General features: G+C 35.1%; 1 protein-coding gene across 3 annotated transcripts in view; it reads right to left on the reverse strand.

Annotated features, from left to right (window-relative positions):
• The window catches only part of rai14 (retinoic acid induced 14), a 68095-nt gene that overhangs the window by 12744 nt on the left and 41821 nt on the right, over nt 1-13530 (reverse strand). For all 3 annotated transcript variants that reach the window (XM_046867858.1, XM_046867859.1, XM_046867857.1), the window contains 2 exons: nt 9812-9869; nt 7846-7916 (listed from right to left, as the gene is read on the reverse strand). In XM_046867858.1, the coding sequence (XP_046723814.1) occupies nt 7846-7916; nt 9812-9869 (129 nt within the window). The remainder of the gene's footprint in view (nt 1-7845; nt 7917-9811; nt 9870-13530) is intronic.

Consider the following 13530-nt stretch of genomic DNA (forward strand, 5'->3'; position numbering starts at 1 on the left):
CCTGATCCTTATCTACAGCGTAAAAAGTTAAAAGTGATGTGGATTTTTCCCCCCTTGTTAGGCAGAGAGATCTGATGATCTGCTACTGCTGCTGGCAGCTAATGAAAAAATTAATCGACATGTAATCGTATAGGCTGGACTGAGAAAGAAATAATGAAAGCAGTCAGGCAGACTGATCACCTGACTCCCACCCCCCCTTTTGCCCTGGAGGTCCCAGCATTCTCTGCCAATTAGTCGAGTGCAGAAAGCGGGAACACGACATCTCATCAGAAGTGCGTTCAGTGAGGCTGAGCTCTGTGTTTTGGCTGCACTCAGGAACATGATGAAAGCTCAAAAGCAAAACTGGCAGCGTAATAGATATAAAATGCATTTGGCCATGCCGGCATCTGCAATGCATTATGGATTTTAAATCGGAGGATTGCAATCTGTGCATGAATCAGACTGGTTTTCAAACATCATAGGGTTTCATCTTTTTTCCAGTGGGTTAATTTATTCTGAGTATGTAACATTCCTAATCATTTTCCTGATTCTCAATGGCTTACAGCAAGTGTGTGAAATATACAGAGGGACTCCCGAAAGCATTTTGAGCTGTCGCATCACTGTCTGGTTTGGGAATTGCACTGCCTCAGATCACAAGACCCCTACAGCCAATAGTGAGGACAGTGGAGAACATCGTGGTCTCTCTTCTATCCATCATGGTCATGTACTTCAAACATTGCATACGAAAAACCACCAGCGTTGTGACTAACCAAACATTCTTTAAATCATCAAACTGTTACACTTCCATGTACAGTATATATTTTATGGACAAATTATTTGCACCATCAAAAAAAAAATAAAAATAGGAATAAATGTAGTCTTTTTATTTTTTTCTTTTCACCCACACTTCTATATTTTCTGTCACTGATGTTTAGCTATATATGAACATAAAATGATTATTTGTTAATAATTATAACTGATGCATTTATTTGCAGGCCACTATGTATGTATGTGTATATATTTGCAGCCCAATATGTGTATATGTAATATATATATATATATATATATATATATAGATATATATATATATATATATATATATATATATATATATATATATATATATATATATATATATATATATATACAGGAGTGCAAATTATTAGGCAAGTTGTATTTTTGAGGATTAATTTTATTTGAGGATTAATTTGAACAACAACCATGTTCTCAATGAACACAAAAACTCATTAATATCAAAGCTGAATATTTTTGGAAGTAGTTTTAGTTTTAGCTATTTTAGGGGATATCTGTGTGTGCAGGTGACTATTACTGTGCATAATTATTAGGCAACAACAAAAACAAATTCATACCCATTTCAATTATTTATTTTTACCAGTGAAACCAATATAACATCTCAACATTCACAAATATACATTTCTGACATTCAAAACCAAACAAAAACAAATCAGTGACCAATATAGCCACCTTTCTTTGCAAGGACACTCAAAAGCCTGCCATCCATGGATTCTGTCAGTGTTTTGATCTGTTCACCATCAACATTGCGTGCAGCAGCAACCACAGCCTCCCAGACACTGTTCAGAGAGGTGTACTGTTTTCCCTCCTTGTAAATCGCACATTTGATGATGGACCACAGGTTCTCAATGGGGTTCAGATCAGGTGAACAAGGAGGCCATATCATTAGATTTTCTTCTTTTATACCCTTTCTTGCCAGCCACGCTGTGGAGTACTTGGGCGTGTGTGATGGAGCATTGTCCTGCATGAAAATCATGTTTTTCTTGAAGGATGCAGACTTCTTCCTGTACCACTGCTTGAAGAAGGTGTCTTCCAGAAACTGGCAGTAGGACTGGGAGTTCAGCTTGACTCCATCCTCAACCCGAAAAGGCCCCACAAGCTCATCTTTGATGATACCAGCCCAAACCAGTACTCCACCTCCACCTTGCTGGCGTCTGAGTCGGACTGGAGCTCTCTGCCCTTTACCAATCCAGCCACGGGCCCATCCATCTGGCCCATCAAGACTCACTCTCATTTCATCAGTCCATAAAACCTTAGAAAAATCAGTCTTGAGATATTTCTTGGCCCAGTCTTGACGTTTCAGCTTGTGTGTCTTGTTCAGTGGTGGTCGACTTTCTGCCTTTCTTACCTTGGCCATGTCTCTGAGTATTGCACACCTTGTGCTTTTGGGCACTCAGTGATGTTGCAGCTCTGAAATATGGCCAAACTGGTGGCAAGTGGCATCTTGGCAGCTGCACGCTTGACTTTTCTCAGTTCACGGGCAGTTATTTTGCGCCTTGGTTTTCCACACGCTTCTTGCGACCCTGTTGACTATTTTGAATGAAACGCTTGATTGTTCGATGATCACGCTTCAGAAGCTTGGCTATTTTAAGACTGCTGCATCCCTCTGCAATATATCTCACTATTTTTGACTTTTCTGAGCCTGTCAAGTCCTTCTTTTGACCCATTTTGCCAAAGGAAAGGAAGTTGCCTAATAATTATGCACACCTGATATAGGGTGTTGATGTCATTAGACCACACCCTTCTCATTACAGAGATGCACATCACCTAATATGCTTAATTGGTAGTAGGCTTTCCAGCCTATACAGCTTGAGTAAGACAACATGCATAACGAGGATGATGTGGTCAAAATACTCATTGCCTAATAATTCTGCACTCCTGTATATATATATATATATATATATATATATATATATATATATATATATATATATATATATATATAGTACAGACCAAAAGTTTGGACACTCAGTACAGACCAAAAGTTTATATATATTATATATACAGTACAGACCAACGTTTGGACACACCTTCTCATTCAAAGAGTTTTCTTTATTTTCATGACTATGAAAATTGTAGATTCACACTGAAGGCATCAAAACTATGAATTAACACATGTGGAATTATATACATAACAAAAAGTGAACTGAAAATATGTCATATTGTGGGTTCTTCAAAGTAGGCATCAAGAGAATGCCAAGAGTGTGCAAAGCAGTAATCTAAGCAAAAGGTGGCTACTTTGAAAACCCTACAATATGACATATTTTCAGTTGTTCCACACTCTTTTGTTATGTATATAATTCCACATGTGTTAATTCATAGTTTTGATGTCTTCAGTGTGAATCTACAATTTTCATAGTCATGAAAATAAAGAAAACTCTTTGAATGAGAAGGTGTCCAAACTTTGGTCTGTACTGTATGTGTATATATATATATATATATATATATATATATATATATATATATATATATATATATATATATATATAAAATATTTGAATTTTAGTATGAGATAAATGGTCAGGGGCACTGTGTACATGAATAGTACAACTAAATGTACTAGTGTTATGACAAAAAAATGCTTTTACGTTCTTACATTGTGACTTAAAATAAACAAAGATTCAGGGAAATTTTACTTCCCAGCCCTAATAAAAATACAAAGCATGATGTCTTTCCATGATGGATTTAAAATTATCATGTGTTTGAAATAAAGTGATTGTAAGTAACACAATAGTGATCCATCAACATGCATAAATGATGGCTTTCAATAACACCACATCATTTTCACTAATTAGCCTGTGTGAATAAAGTCGGTTTTGTAAAGCGTGTTCTATAAAGAAAGATTAGTGTGGCATCTGGAAAGAACTCCAGAGTTGGTACTAATTTAACAATCTGACATTTAAACTGTGTGTAATATTAGCACAGGGGTTGAAGTTGCCAGAGAAAGTCATGGCTGCAGTTTTAAATGAATACAGTGGGTGGAGTGAGGCAGTGATCAGAGTTATTTTCAGACCATTACAAAGGCACTGGGATTTTTAAACATGTGTCAAATACCCAAGCCTTTAAGTCAATAATAATCAATAGTTGATGAGTCTTCATGCAGTTGGAATAAATATGGCACAAAATGTTATTCAAGACTTTAAAACAAGTCCTCTATCTTTTTCTATGTTGTATTTGTTTACTTACGATCATCTACTTCACCACTGATGTCATCACAATTCTTTATTTGGTTAAGATCATCTTGTGCTATAATCAGACAGACTAACAGACACTTGCTTAGGATAGAAGGGGTGACTTGAAGGGGATACTAGAGCAGTGTTTTTTGGCCTATATTTTCTAGACAGTAAGGTTCAAACCCAATAATATGAGCCTCAATAATCAATAAGCTGCACCCACTTAGATTCTGAGCTCATATGCATAATGTGCAATAAATACTGTTACATTTAATGACAGGAATAAATAGGGGTGTAGAGTGCATGTGTTCAAATGTGTCAGAATAGCAATAACAGTACAATAATCAACGAAAAACAGGACATTTGGGACGACAGTGTAGTCTGATATGTACACGGTTTTAGTGTGGAGTAAAGTGAATTAATGTATTTGCAAGAGAGAGAGAGAGAGAGAGAGAGAGAGAGAGAGAGAGAGAGAGAGAAACATGACTAGACTGAGAATTTGAGGAAGTGTGCAAATATCCGGTCATCCAATAGGAATATCATTAAGTTCAAATGAGTTTTTCTCCAAATTTGTAAAATCCAATTAAGCTGACATTTGGTGTACTGCGTCTCTGCAGTGATCTGTAAATGGAATTTTGATGATGACTTGGTAAATATGGTCTCTTATCATTCAGGATTCAGAAGGCATTTCAACTTCAAACTGAAATCTCTGCAGAACTGAAATGCTGTCCATCCTGGAGTTTGAGCATGTCAGCATTACTAAACCACCACTAACAAATAGGTCTCGCTGCACAAAGATGAAATGGAGTCAGTAACTGTACCTCTACAACATGTATGTGTGCTACATGTATATACCTATAAGCTAACAAGGTGGATTTGACCAATTAGAGACAAACTAAAGACTTATGTATTAAATGATGTGTATTTAAACCTACCCTGAGCCTAAATCCTGAACATATATACAAAATGAAAACAAAAACATTGCTGCTTCGGTATACAGTGCCTGTCAAAAGTTTGAAAACAATAATTTTTGGGGTTTTGCATAAAATATATGTTGCTATGTCATGTTCCACTTTGTTGTTTCTGGAGTATGGAGAACATGCTAACTCATTATACACCTGTAGGCTAAATAAAACAACATGGCTACCGTTCTATTTGAACATTGGCTACTTTAAACCAACTTCACAATTATCGATCATGAAAATGGCCAGGCCTGAAAAAATTGTAACTGCTCTGGAATGAAATAAATCGCACGGTCCGAAATACCCAAATACCCAACTAACAAAGAGCACCTTCGGCAAGTTTTACCAAAAGGCACAGCAAAGTATTTCAGCTGAATGCTTGGAGCAACAAACTGTCCGGATGGCAAGAGTGTGTAAAGCTGTTATTCATGCTCAGGGAGGATTTCTCAATAGAAAAAACATTTAATCTATTTACAGTGTTTTTGTACCAACATCTGTTCACGTGTATATTTGTTTGGTCAAAGTAAATCTTCATACCAGACTGCCTAGTTAGATGCATGCAAACAAAAAGAACATGCATGTGTCTCTCTAAAACCATAAAAGAATAGGTGTTCCCAAACTTTGACCAGACACTGTAGTTATGTCATTGAACACTGTCTTTTTTTTAACCTGCAAATGAGGAAAAGTCAGTGTTTTATTATTATTAATTTTTTTCTTTTTAAATCGAAACTAAAAAAGGAACACAGTTAAAAAGAAAGGGTTGGCTTCTTTAGTTTGTCGTTCTTAAAATGAAAACACTGGTGTTCGGGTGAAGACTAAGATTTAAAAGTCGAAAGCTTGACTTCCTCATGCACTCCCATCTGATAATAGAAACTTCCTTCCTTAATAAAACATTCTTGTGGTGTTTGTTCAAAATAAGAGATACACAGGCATGCTAAAGATTAGCAAGCTGGCATCCGTGCTTTGATTATTTAAAAATAAACGGCGATAAGTTCCAGATGCGTACTTCGTGCTCGGAAATCAGACTCTGCACCAAACGAGAATTTTAGTTGACTTTATGCAAAATAGTGATGCTGCAAGAAAGTACTGCTCAAGCTGTGAGGCATGATTTTATGTGTTTGGTTTCCAGTAGGGCGAGCAAGTAATGAGAAGGCAGGTAACAAAGAAAAAATTCATTAGTAGGAAAAAAGGAAGCAAAAAAGCAATAGGATACAAGTGTGCAAGTGTACTTTGGGGAATGCCTAGAGAACAGGGACTCATTGAACACTAATTTAACCTTATTTCGAGCATCTCCTCTGTGACTGACATGTGCAAAAAGAGAAAATTAAGATCATTATTGTCTCTGCTGGGGATGTGCCCTCATTTTTGCCACAAAGAACACACCAGTGAGTGTTTTAATGAGAAACAACCGCTGTGTTTTAAACATCTTAAACACAACATCTAGTCATTTAAGGCTTCACTCATCTTTGTTTTTCAAAATCACCCACAGACCCTAACACTACGCAAATAACGAGCACTTTGGTTACACAGAACGTCTTTGTTTCACCACACCTACCCTTGTCCTAACTAGCTTATGGCATTAACGTTTCGCACGTATTGCATCAGAGCTTGGGTTTCATGCAATCATGATAATATGAAAGTTAAAAGTATGACTGATGCAACAAATCCCTGCTCTACTTTCCTCAAATAAGATGGAACTATTTTCTGATTTTCTTGCACATTCATGTGAATCTGGTCAACGTACCCTGTTCTGTATAGCTCTAGCTTGTGTGATGGCAAAGGAAAAAGAAATGCCAATATTTTGCACATTGTAACATACATTTTTCACCTCTCATACACACATCACTAATGTTTTAGGCTGAGAAATGTATATATGTATGCAAGCTGGTAATTGTATAGAAACTTGTAAGATGATTTTTAAAGTTGCTTCAGGATGATGTGTTTGTACGAAATATAAATAAAAAGGAAAAGAGAGACATGACATGGGTTTGTAAGTGATAGCTACATACTTGGAATTACTAAACTAATGCAGACAAACTAGCTATACAAATTCTTAATTGTGCTAAACAAACTACCAAGAAAAAATTTGACCAACTAGTTAATTTATTTGCAGTTTGTCTGCACCACCTAGGTACTTCATCAAATAAACTACTGGCAACCCAAAGAAACCATTAGTTAAACAACAAAGTAAAACCAACAAACTCTATAATTAGCAAAGATAAACCACCATTAAACTACCTGGGTATTTTCAATAAACTACCAATAAAATTCTTAAGTAACCACATAAAGTACTAATTAATGAATTGTGCAATACAAATAAAATATTTAGCATTTCATATAACCAACCAACTACCTGGTTCATTTAGATAAACTACCAATGAGCTACTGCGGCAAGTGTATATATTTATTTAAAATACAATGTGAATGTTATGTTTTGATTAAATTAAGAAAATATGTATTGTTATAAAAACTTCCAAGCTCTTTAATAAAGCAGACGATAAGTATGCAGATAGTCACAGCAAGCTTCAGCGAGGGTACTGGCCAGAAACTACTCAGGAAAGAGCCAACAAATGGCCTAGTTCCAAGCCAAAAAAAAAAAAAAAAAAATCACAGACATGGCAAACTCCTTCTCATGGAGACCTCAAGTCTGCGTTGGGAAACTTGAATCAGCATAAACAAAACAGTCCAACCCCAAGAGACACAATTCAGCGCAAGGCGGCGTCTTCGTTATTGCACATGTTTGAGGTAAACCACAGGCTCTTGGAGTGTACCAATAAAGTGTGGAGAATGGAAGAAACTTTTCAAATCAACTCTTTCAGAGAAATTCATGGATGTAAATGCAAATAAAAAAAAAAAAAAAAAAAGAACCCCCAAAAGATTATGTATTACAAAAAAATATATACTTATTTTGTACATACCATATCTTTCAAATTCACAGGACACTTATTCTCACACAGGAGTTGAACAATAACAATGTTTCCATTGGCAGCTGTGAAGGAAAACAGACAAAAATCATGTTAAAAAGGACCAGTACTGAGGAGCACAAAGACAAATCTCCAAAGTAGATGACCAGGTTTCAGCATTTAACATTGGAAGTGTTTAACTACTTTAGTAGTCACTTTTGCTTGATTAATAATACTTTTGGTTAGAAAATCTTTATTATTTTTTTAAGGTAAACACAATTCTAATGAAAACCTGGACTTCCTCTGACTGACCATGGTCCACTCCTGATGAGCTCTGTGAGCTCATTTCTGTTAGAAAATCTTTATTATTTTTTAAGGTAAACACAATTCTAATGAAAACCTGGACTTCCTCTGACTGACCATGGTCCACTCCTGATGAGCTCTGTGAGCTCATTTCTGGGTTAGAAAATCTTTATTATTTTTTTAAGGTAAACACAATTCTAATGAAAACCTGGACTTCTCTGACTGACCATGGTCCACTCCTGATGAGCTCTGTGAGCTCATTTCTGGGTTAGAAAATCTTTATTATTTTTTTAAGGTAAACACAATTCTAATGAAAACCTGGACTTCCTCTGACTGACCATGGTCCACTCCTGATGAGCTCTGTGAGCTCATTTCTGGGCCAGGGGCAGAAAACTCTAGAGCAATTAGTATGTATGGATAGTGATGCCACTGCCTACAACATATCTTTAACTGCATCTTTTAAACTTAATCTTAACCACCGAACAGGAAAACGGAAGACTGAAAGAAATGAGCTATTTTAAACAATGGACTATGCTGTGACTGTTAAAGCGTGTATATTGACAAAGAATATCGACGTATTTTTATCTTCACATTCTCAAAGTTTAATTGTGTGCCTTGAAAGACCTGATTACCTAATTAAGCTTGATAGCCCTTAGCGTCTACATAACTAACGTTCTCCTCAAAAAGGAAGTTTAGTGGCTTTTAGGAGAAGACTGTAAGAGGGTTTATTTCTATATCACATGAGGGAAAACGTTAACTATAGAGACAACAAAGCAACAGTCTAGTGTTCCTTTTACTATGCTGATGTGTGACTGCAATACAATTTTAGTAATTTCAGTGATTACAATTTTGCAAATTATGTAAAAACTAGGAAATGAGAAATTTCACACTAATTAGTTATAAAATTATTATATAATATATAGTATGTTGTGTTATATAATTTCTGTGGCTATATAATGTGTGGCTAGTTTTAGATGCTATATATAGAAACATATCATAGCTACTAATAAATAAAAGCGCAAGATAAAAATTACAAAACACGTGTTGCATCTCGACTGCTGTCCTGTAATTCTGTAACTACACATCACAACACTTCATTTCATCATTGTGAACATTATGGAGACATGCTGCTATAAAACTGCAAGAGTACAAACTTTTTTCCCCCTAAAATAAACTTTTTTTCAATTCTACTCAACACTCAGAAAAAGTGACCAGGAGCAATTTTCTTCAATTCAAATACTGCTTGCAAATAAAAGGGAAGGATGAGTTGCTGATGTTTTCAACCCCATGTGTAACAAGCACTTAATGAGCGTTGGAGACGCTCCACTTGCAGAGGAATATTGACAGCACTGAGCTCTTCTAGTGCAGAAGAGTAACTGACTAGTGAGCACTTTGTTCTTTAAAAGGAAAAAAATCATATATGACCTTCACGACTGTACTGCTTTCTGACTGCTCTTTTTCTATGGCTTTTAAAAGACCTGAATTAAATCCTGTCCTGTAGCAGAGTTTTCATGCTGAGTGTCATCAAGGCAGAAGCAACCAAATATATAGCATGCCTCCTGTTAGCCTGAAATAAAAGCTTGCAGTCACATGACCCTGATATGAAAGCTGGTATTTAGATGACCATCCCCATAACTGAATTTCTTAAATGTTCCAACAAACCATGAAAGATTTTTACCTGCGTGATGAAGGGCAGTCCTCCCTCCGCTGTCCAAAGCATCAATTACACATTTACTCTGTAGTAACAAAGACACAATTATGTCAGGAACAAGACCATAAAACTTGCATAACACTCCAGGTTAAAACTATCATGTAATTATATTTGTATTGTTTTAAAGTAGTGTCCAAGCGAGGTGACCTAAAGGGTGATTTAATATGAAATACACTAATAATCTAAGATGATCATTTGAAAAAAGTGTCTCAGGTTTTGCTACTACAGAGACCTAAATTACACTGGTTCTGCTCATGGATTTACTTTGCTGAAGACTAACTACATTTTCGAGCCACTACACCACATTTATACAAAGCCATACACCCCTTTAGATAATAGATTATCAGATTATAGGGCGTGAGAACATTTGTTTGTCGCCATTGACCCATATTTGTTAAAAGACAGCTATATTTGTGTTTTTGATATTAAAATTTTTGCGTTCATTTACAGACAAACCTATAGTGCCATTATTAGTAAGCAATGAACCTTTTTCTTATGGTTAAGCACTTGATCATTTCACTTTTGTCACAGTCTGTTATATGTTCAACCGTGCAGCAAAATCTTTTAAATTAAAACTTAACCTGTGCCTGGCAATTGTTCAATTTAATAATTGCTGTAATTCCCCCAGTCGAGAAAGTCTGCACTTTGCCAATGTGAAATGCAAAAACACTTCACAGTGGCATTTCACACTATCCTACTTTATGTGAAGAACTTTGAAAGAAAGAAAAACAACAACAGAAGTAGCAATTAAAAAAAAGAAAAATGATATAATAGTAAAAATAAAGAAATAATAGTAACTGGGCATGTTGCCCTTAGTGTTCAATTAGCTGTTTTTTATGTTGATGAAAAACCTGGTGGTGGCATTTTAAAAAGTTTGAGTTCAAGTGAGAAAACCTTCTATTTGGAAATAATAAATTGTACCTAAATCTAATTAAAAAGGCTGAGTGCAGTGGCATGAATTTTTTTAATGTAGGTTTTTATCCCTAACTCTGGTAACTCTGTCCATTTTTACATTCAGATTAATCTGTAAATTTACAATCACCCATACCCTTCATTAAAATGGGATAGTTGCATGTGGCTAAAAGAGGTAATCTCATTATTAGATATTGGAATATCTCTACAATTTTAGTTCCATTCGAATTTGTCATTTCAGTTAACTCTGTGTACACATGTATGAAAACACTGACCAATATTTTACAGATGTACATGTGATCTACTAAAGGATTGACAAAAGTAAATTAAAGAGATGGATGAATTTAATTGGATGATTGGCTTGGATGGACATTCCAATATATGAATAGTAGAGAGATTGATGGATGAGTTTGGAAAAAACAGATGGATGAATTAGATTGAAACATGGATAGATGGATTGAAGGATGAGTTGGATTGAACTGAATGTGGTGGAAGCATTGCAGTGGAGGGATGAATGTGAGCATGCTAACTGATGCTAACATAATAACCTCTTTGAAACAGTTAACTTTCTTTAGAGATATTAATACAATCATTCAGCTCAAATTTAGCATTTATTTCCAGTTCATATGTACATGAAACTCCAAAACAGGCTAGTTGAACAATGTTATAACAAACGAGACTGCAATTCCTGTTCAAGTGGCCTGTTTCATTGTCTCGTTTGCTAGTCTTTCATGAAATATGTCCCAACAGATTCTAAAAAATAAAGACTTTTTTTCTCTCAACATATAAGTTAGTTGTGCCAATACAACTGAATGTGACTACAAATTCCTTTTAAATGAACTCATTCAAAGATAAGAAACGTATTTCACAGTACTGTACAAATGTAAACGTATATAATGTCAATACAGGCTATTATTGAATATTTTTTTTTCTAGGTTGTCAAACAAGTAAAACAAACTTATGTTTGAAGCCTTTGTGAGTGGTCCAAACAAGATTTTATAAAAGACTCACATGCCACAATATTACTTTATAATGTTATAATATTAAGTCACGACACTTGCAGGTAATAATCTCATCTGGATACTGAACATTTGAAAGATCTGCTGCTGTAATCACAAAGAAGGGATGGGCATATCCCAGAAAAGTGTTTACCTTTGTATACTTTAATGGTTACCATTTAATTTAAATGCATTACAAATTTCATAAATGCCTGAAATTAAAATCTAGTTGTATTGTGAGGTCCCACAATACAGCTCTATCACCAGCTGTGTAATCCACATGACTCTGGAAAGATCACGTTATGTAACTCGGAACTCACTCATGCTGTAAAACTCCATTTAGAAACAATGTGTGCATTATTTACGACTCACACTGAACTTCCACACAATAAGTAGGAAAAAACCCTAGGTTTTGTAAGAAAAGACAATGTTCGCATTCATGGGCGAAATGATGACTCGAAAATTAACAGCCATTTTCACAAAACTTTTTTTTTTGTGTCTATTTGCTTTCTGGAGAGAAAAATACTGCATTTACAATGTTTTTTTAAGTAGATATTGCTAACCTTTTTATTTATACATTATTAACTCTACATTTCTCTCTAATCAATTTTTTAGAGTCATAATTTGACTTTTTAACATTAGATAGCCTTAAGAAAATAATCTACATTCCTAACAAATCTAAACTTTAAAAGATGACTGTGACTGAGAGACCTAATATAATTATGCATGCTATGGCTGTAACGATTCCTCAAGTAACTTGAGTAATCCGATTACCAAAATTCATTGCGGGAAAATAATTTGCCTCTATGCTTTGTGTTTAGTCGGTTCAACTAAACACAGAGCACTTTGTTTCCCACGGACCATTAATACAAATGCACCACCAGCTAAATTCTGCTAAACGTCTGCTGTGTTACCTGTCCAGAGCGCCGCAGAATTTAGCTGGTGTTGCAGAATGAAAAAATGAATGAATGGGGAGAAAACAGCGAGGGGCGAGGAGAAGATTCAGGACAAAGAAAATGGCAGAAAGTTTCCAAAATTCGGGATCATTTCAAACTAAAACAAAGAAAACACTGTACAGTGCGGTTACTGTTTATAAAGTCATTTACAATTGAATTTATATTTTTATTCATATACAGTTGCGTTCAAAAAGTCCCTGGTCAGTGGCCGTGTAGAGCAGGTAGTCAAGCACGTTTTTTAAGCTGGATTTAAAAACATGGATTTAATTCGTGGAAAATTTTAAGCAGCTTTTCCGAAAACAAGAAAACCACATTGCGATACTATGCGAGATTTAATACATAAATGAGAATAATTATGAGTTTTATTAAACGAATCCCATAACCTACTCTACAAGGCCACTGCAGAGGGACTTTTTGAACGCAACTGTGTTTGTGTCTTGATGTAATATGGTAATTAAATGCACTAAATGAGTTTCCACTGATATTCTTGTATGCAAATTCAGGAATAAAAATGTACATTTTTCTAAAAAGAAAAATAAATTACATATTCATCCTAAGATTAAGAGACCCATCTTTTTTTCTCTCTCTTATTTAGTATTGCTCTTTAATACAGAAAAAGTACTTCTTATCCGATTACTCGGCTAATCGATGGAATAATCGTTAGAATGCTCGATTAATAAAATAATAGATAGCAGCAGCCCTAATGCATACTGATATCGATTTGATGCCATAATTTACTTGCTGCATAAAAAAAAGGACACAAATTCTTAATACTACACAATGCAAATAATACTAATAAACAGAAAACACAAAACATCTT

This window comes from Silurus meridionalis, chromosome 15 (assembly GCF_014805685.1).
Source record: "Silurus meridionalis isolate SWU-2019-XX chromosome 15, ASM1480568v1, whole genome shotgun sequence".
NCBI lineage: Eukaryota > Metazoa > Chordata > Actinopteri > Siluriformes > Siluridae > Silurus > Silurus meridionalis.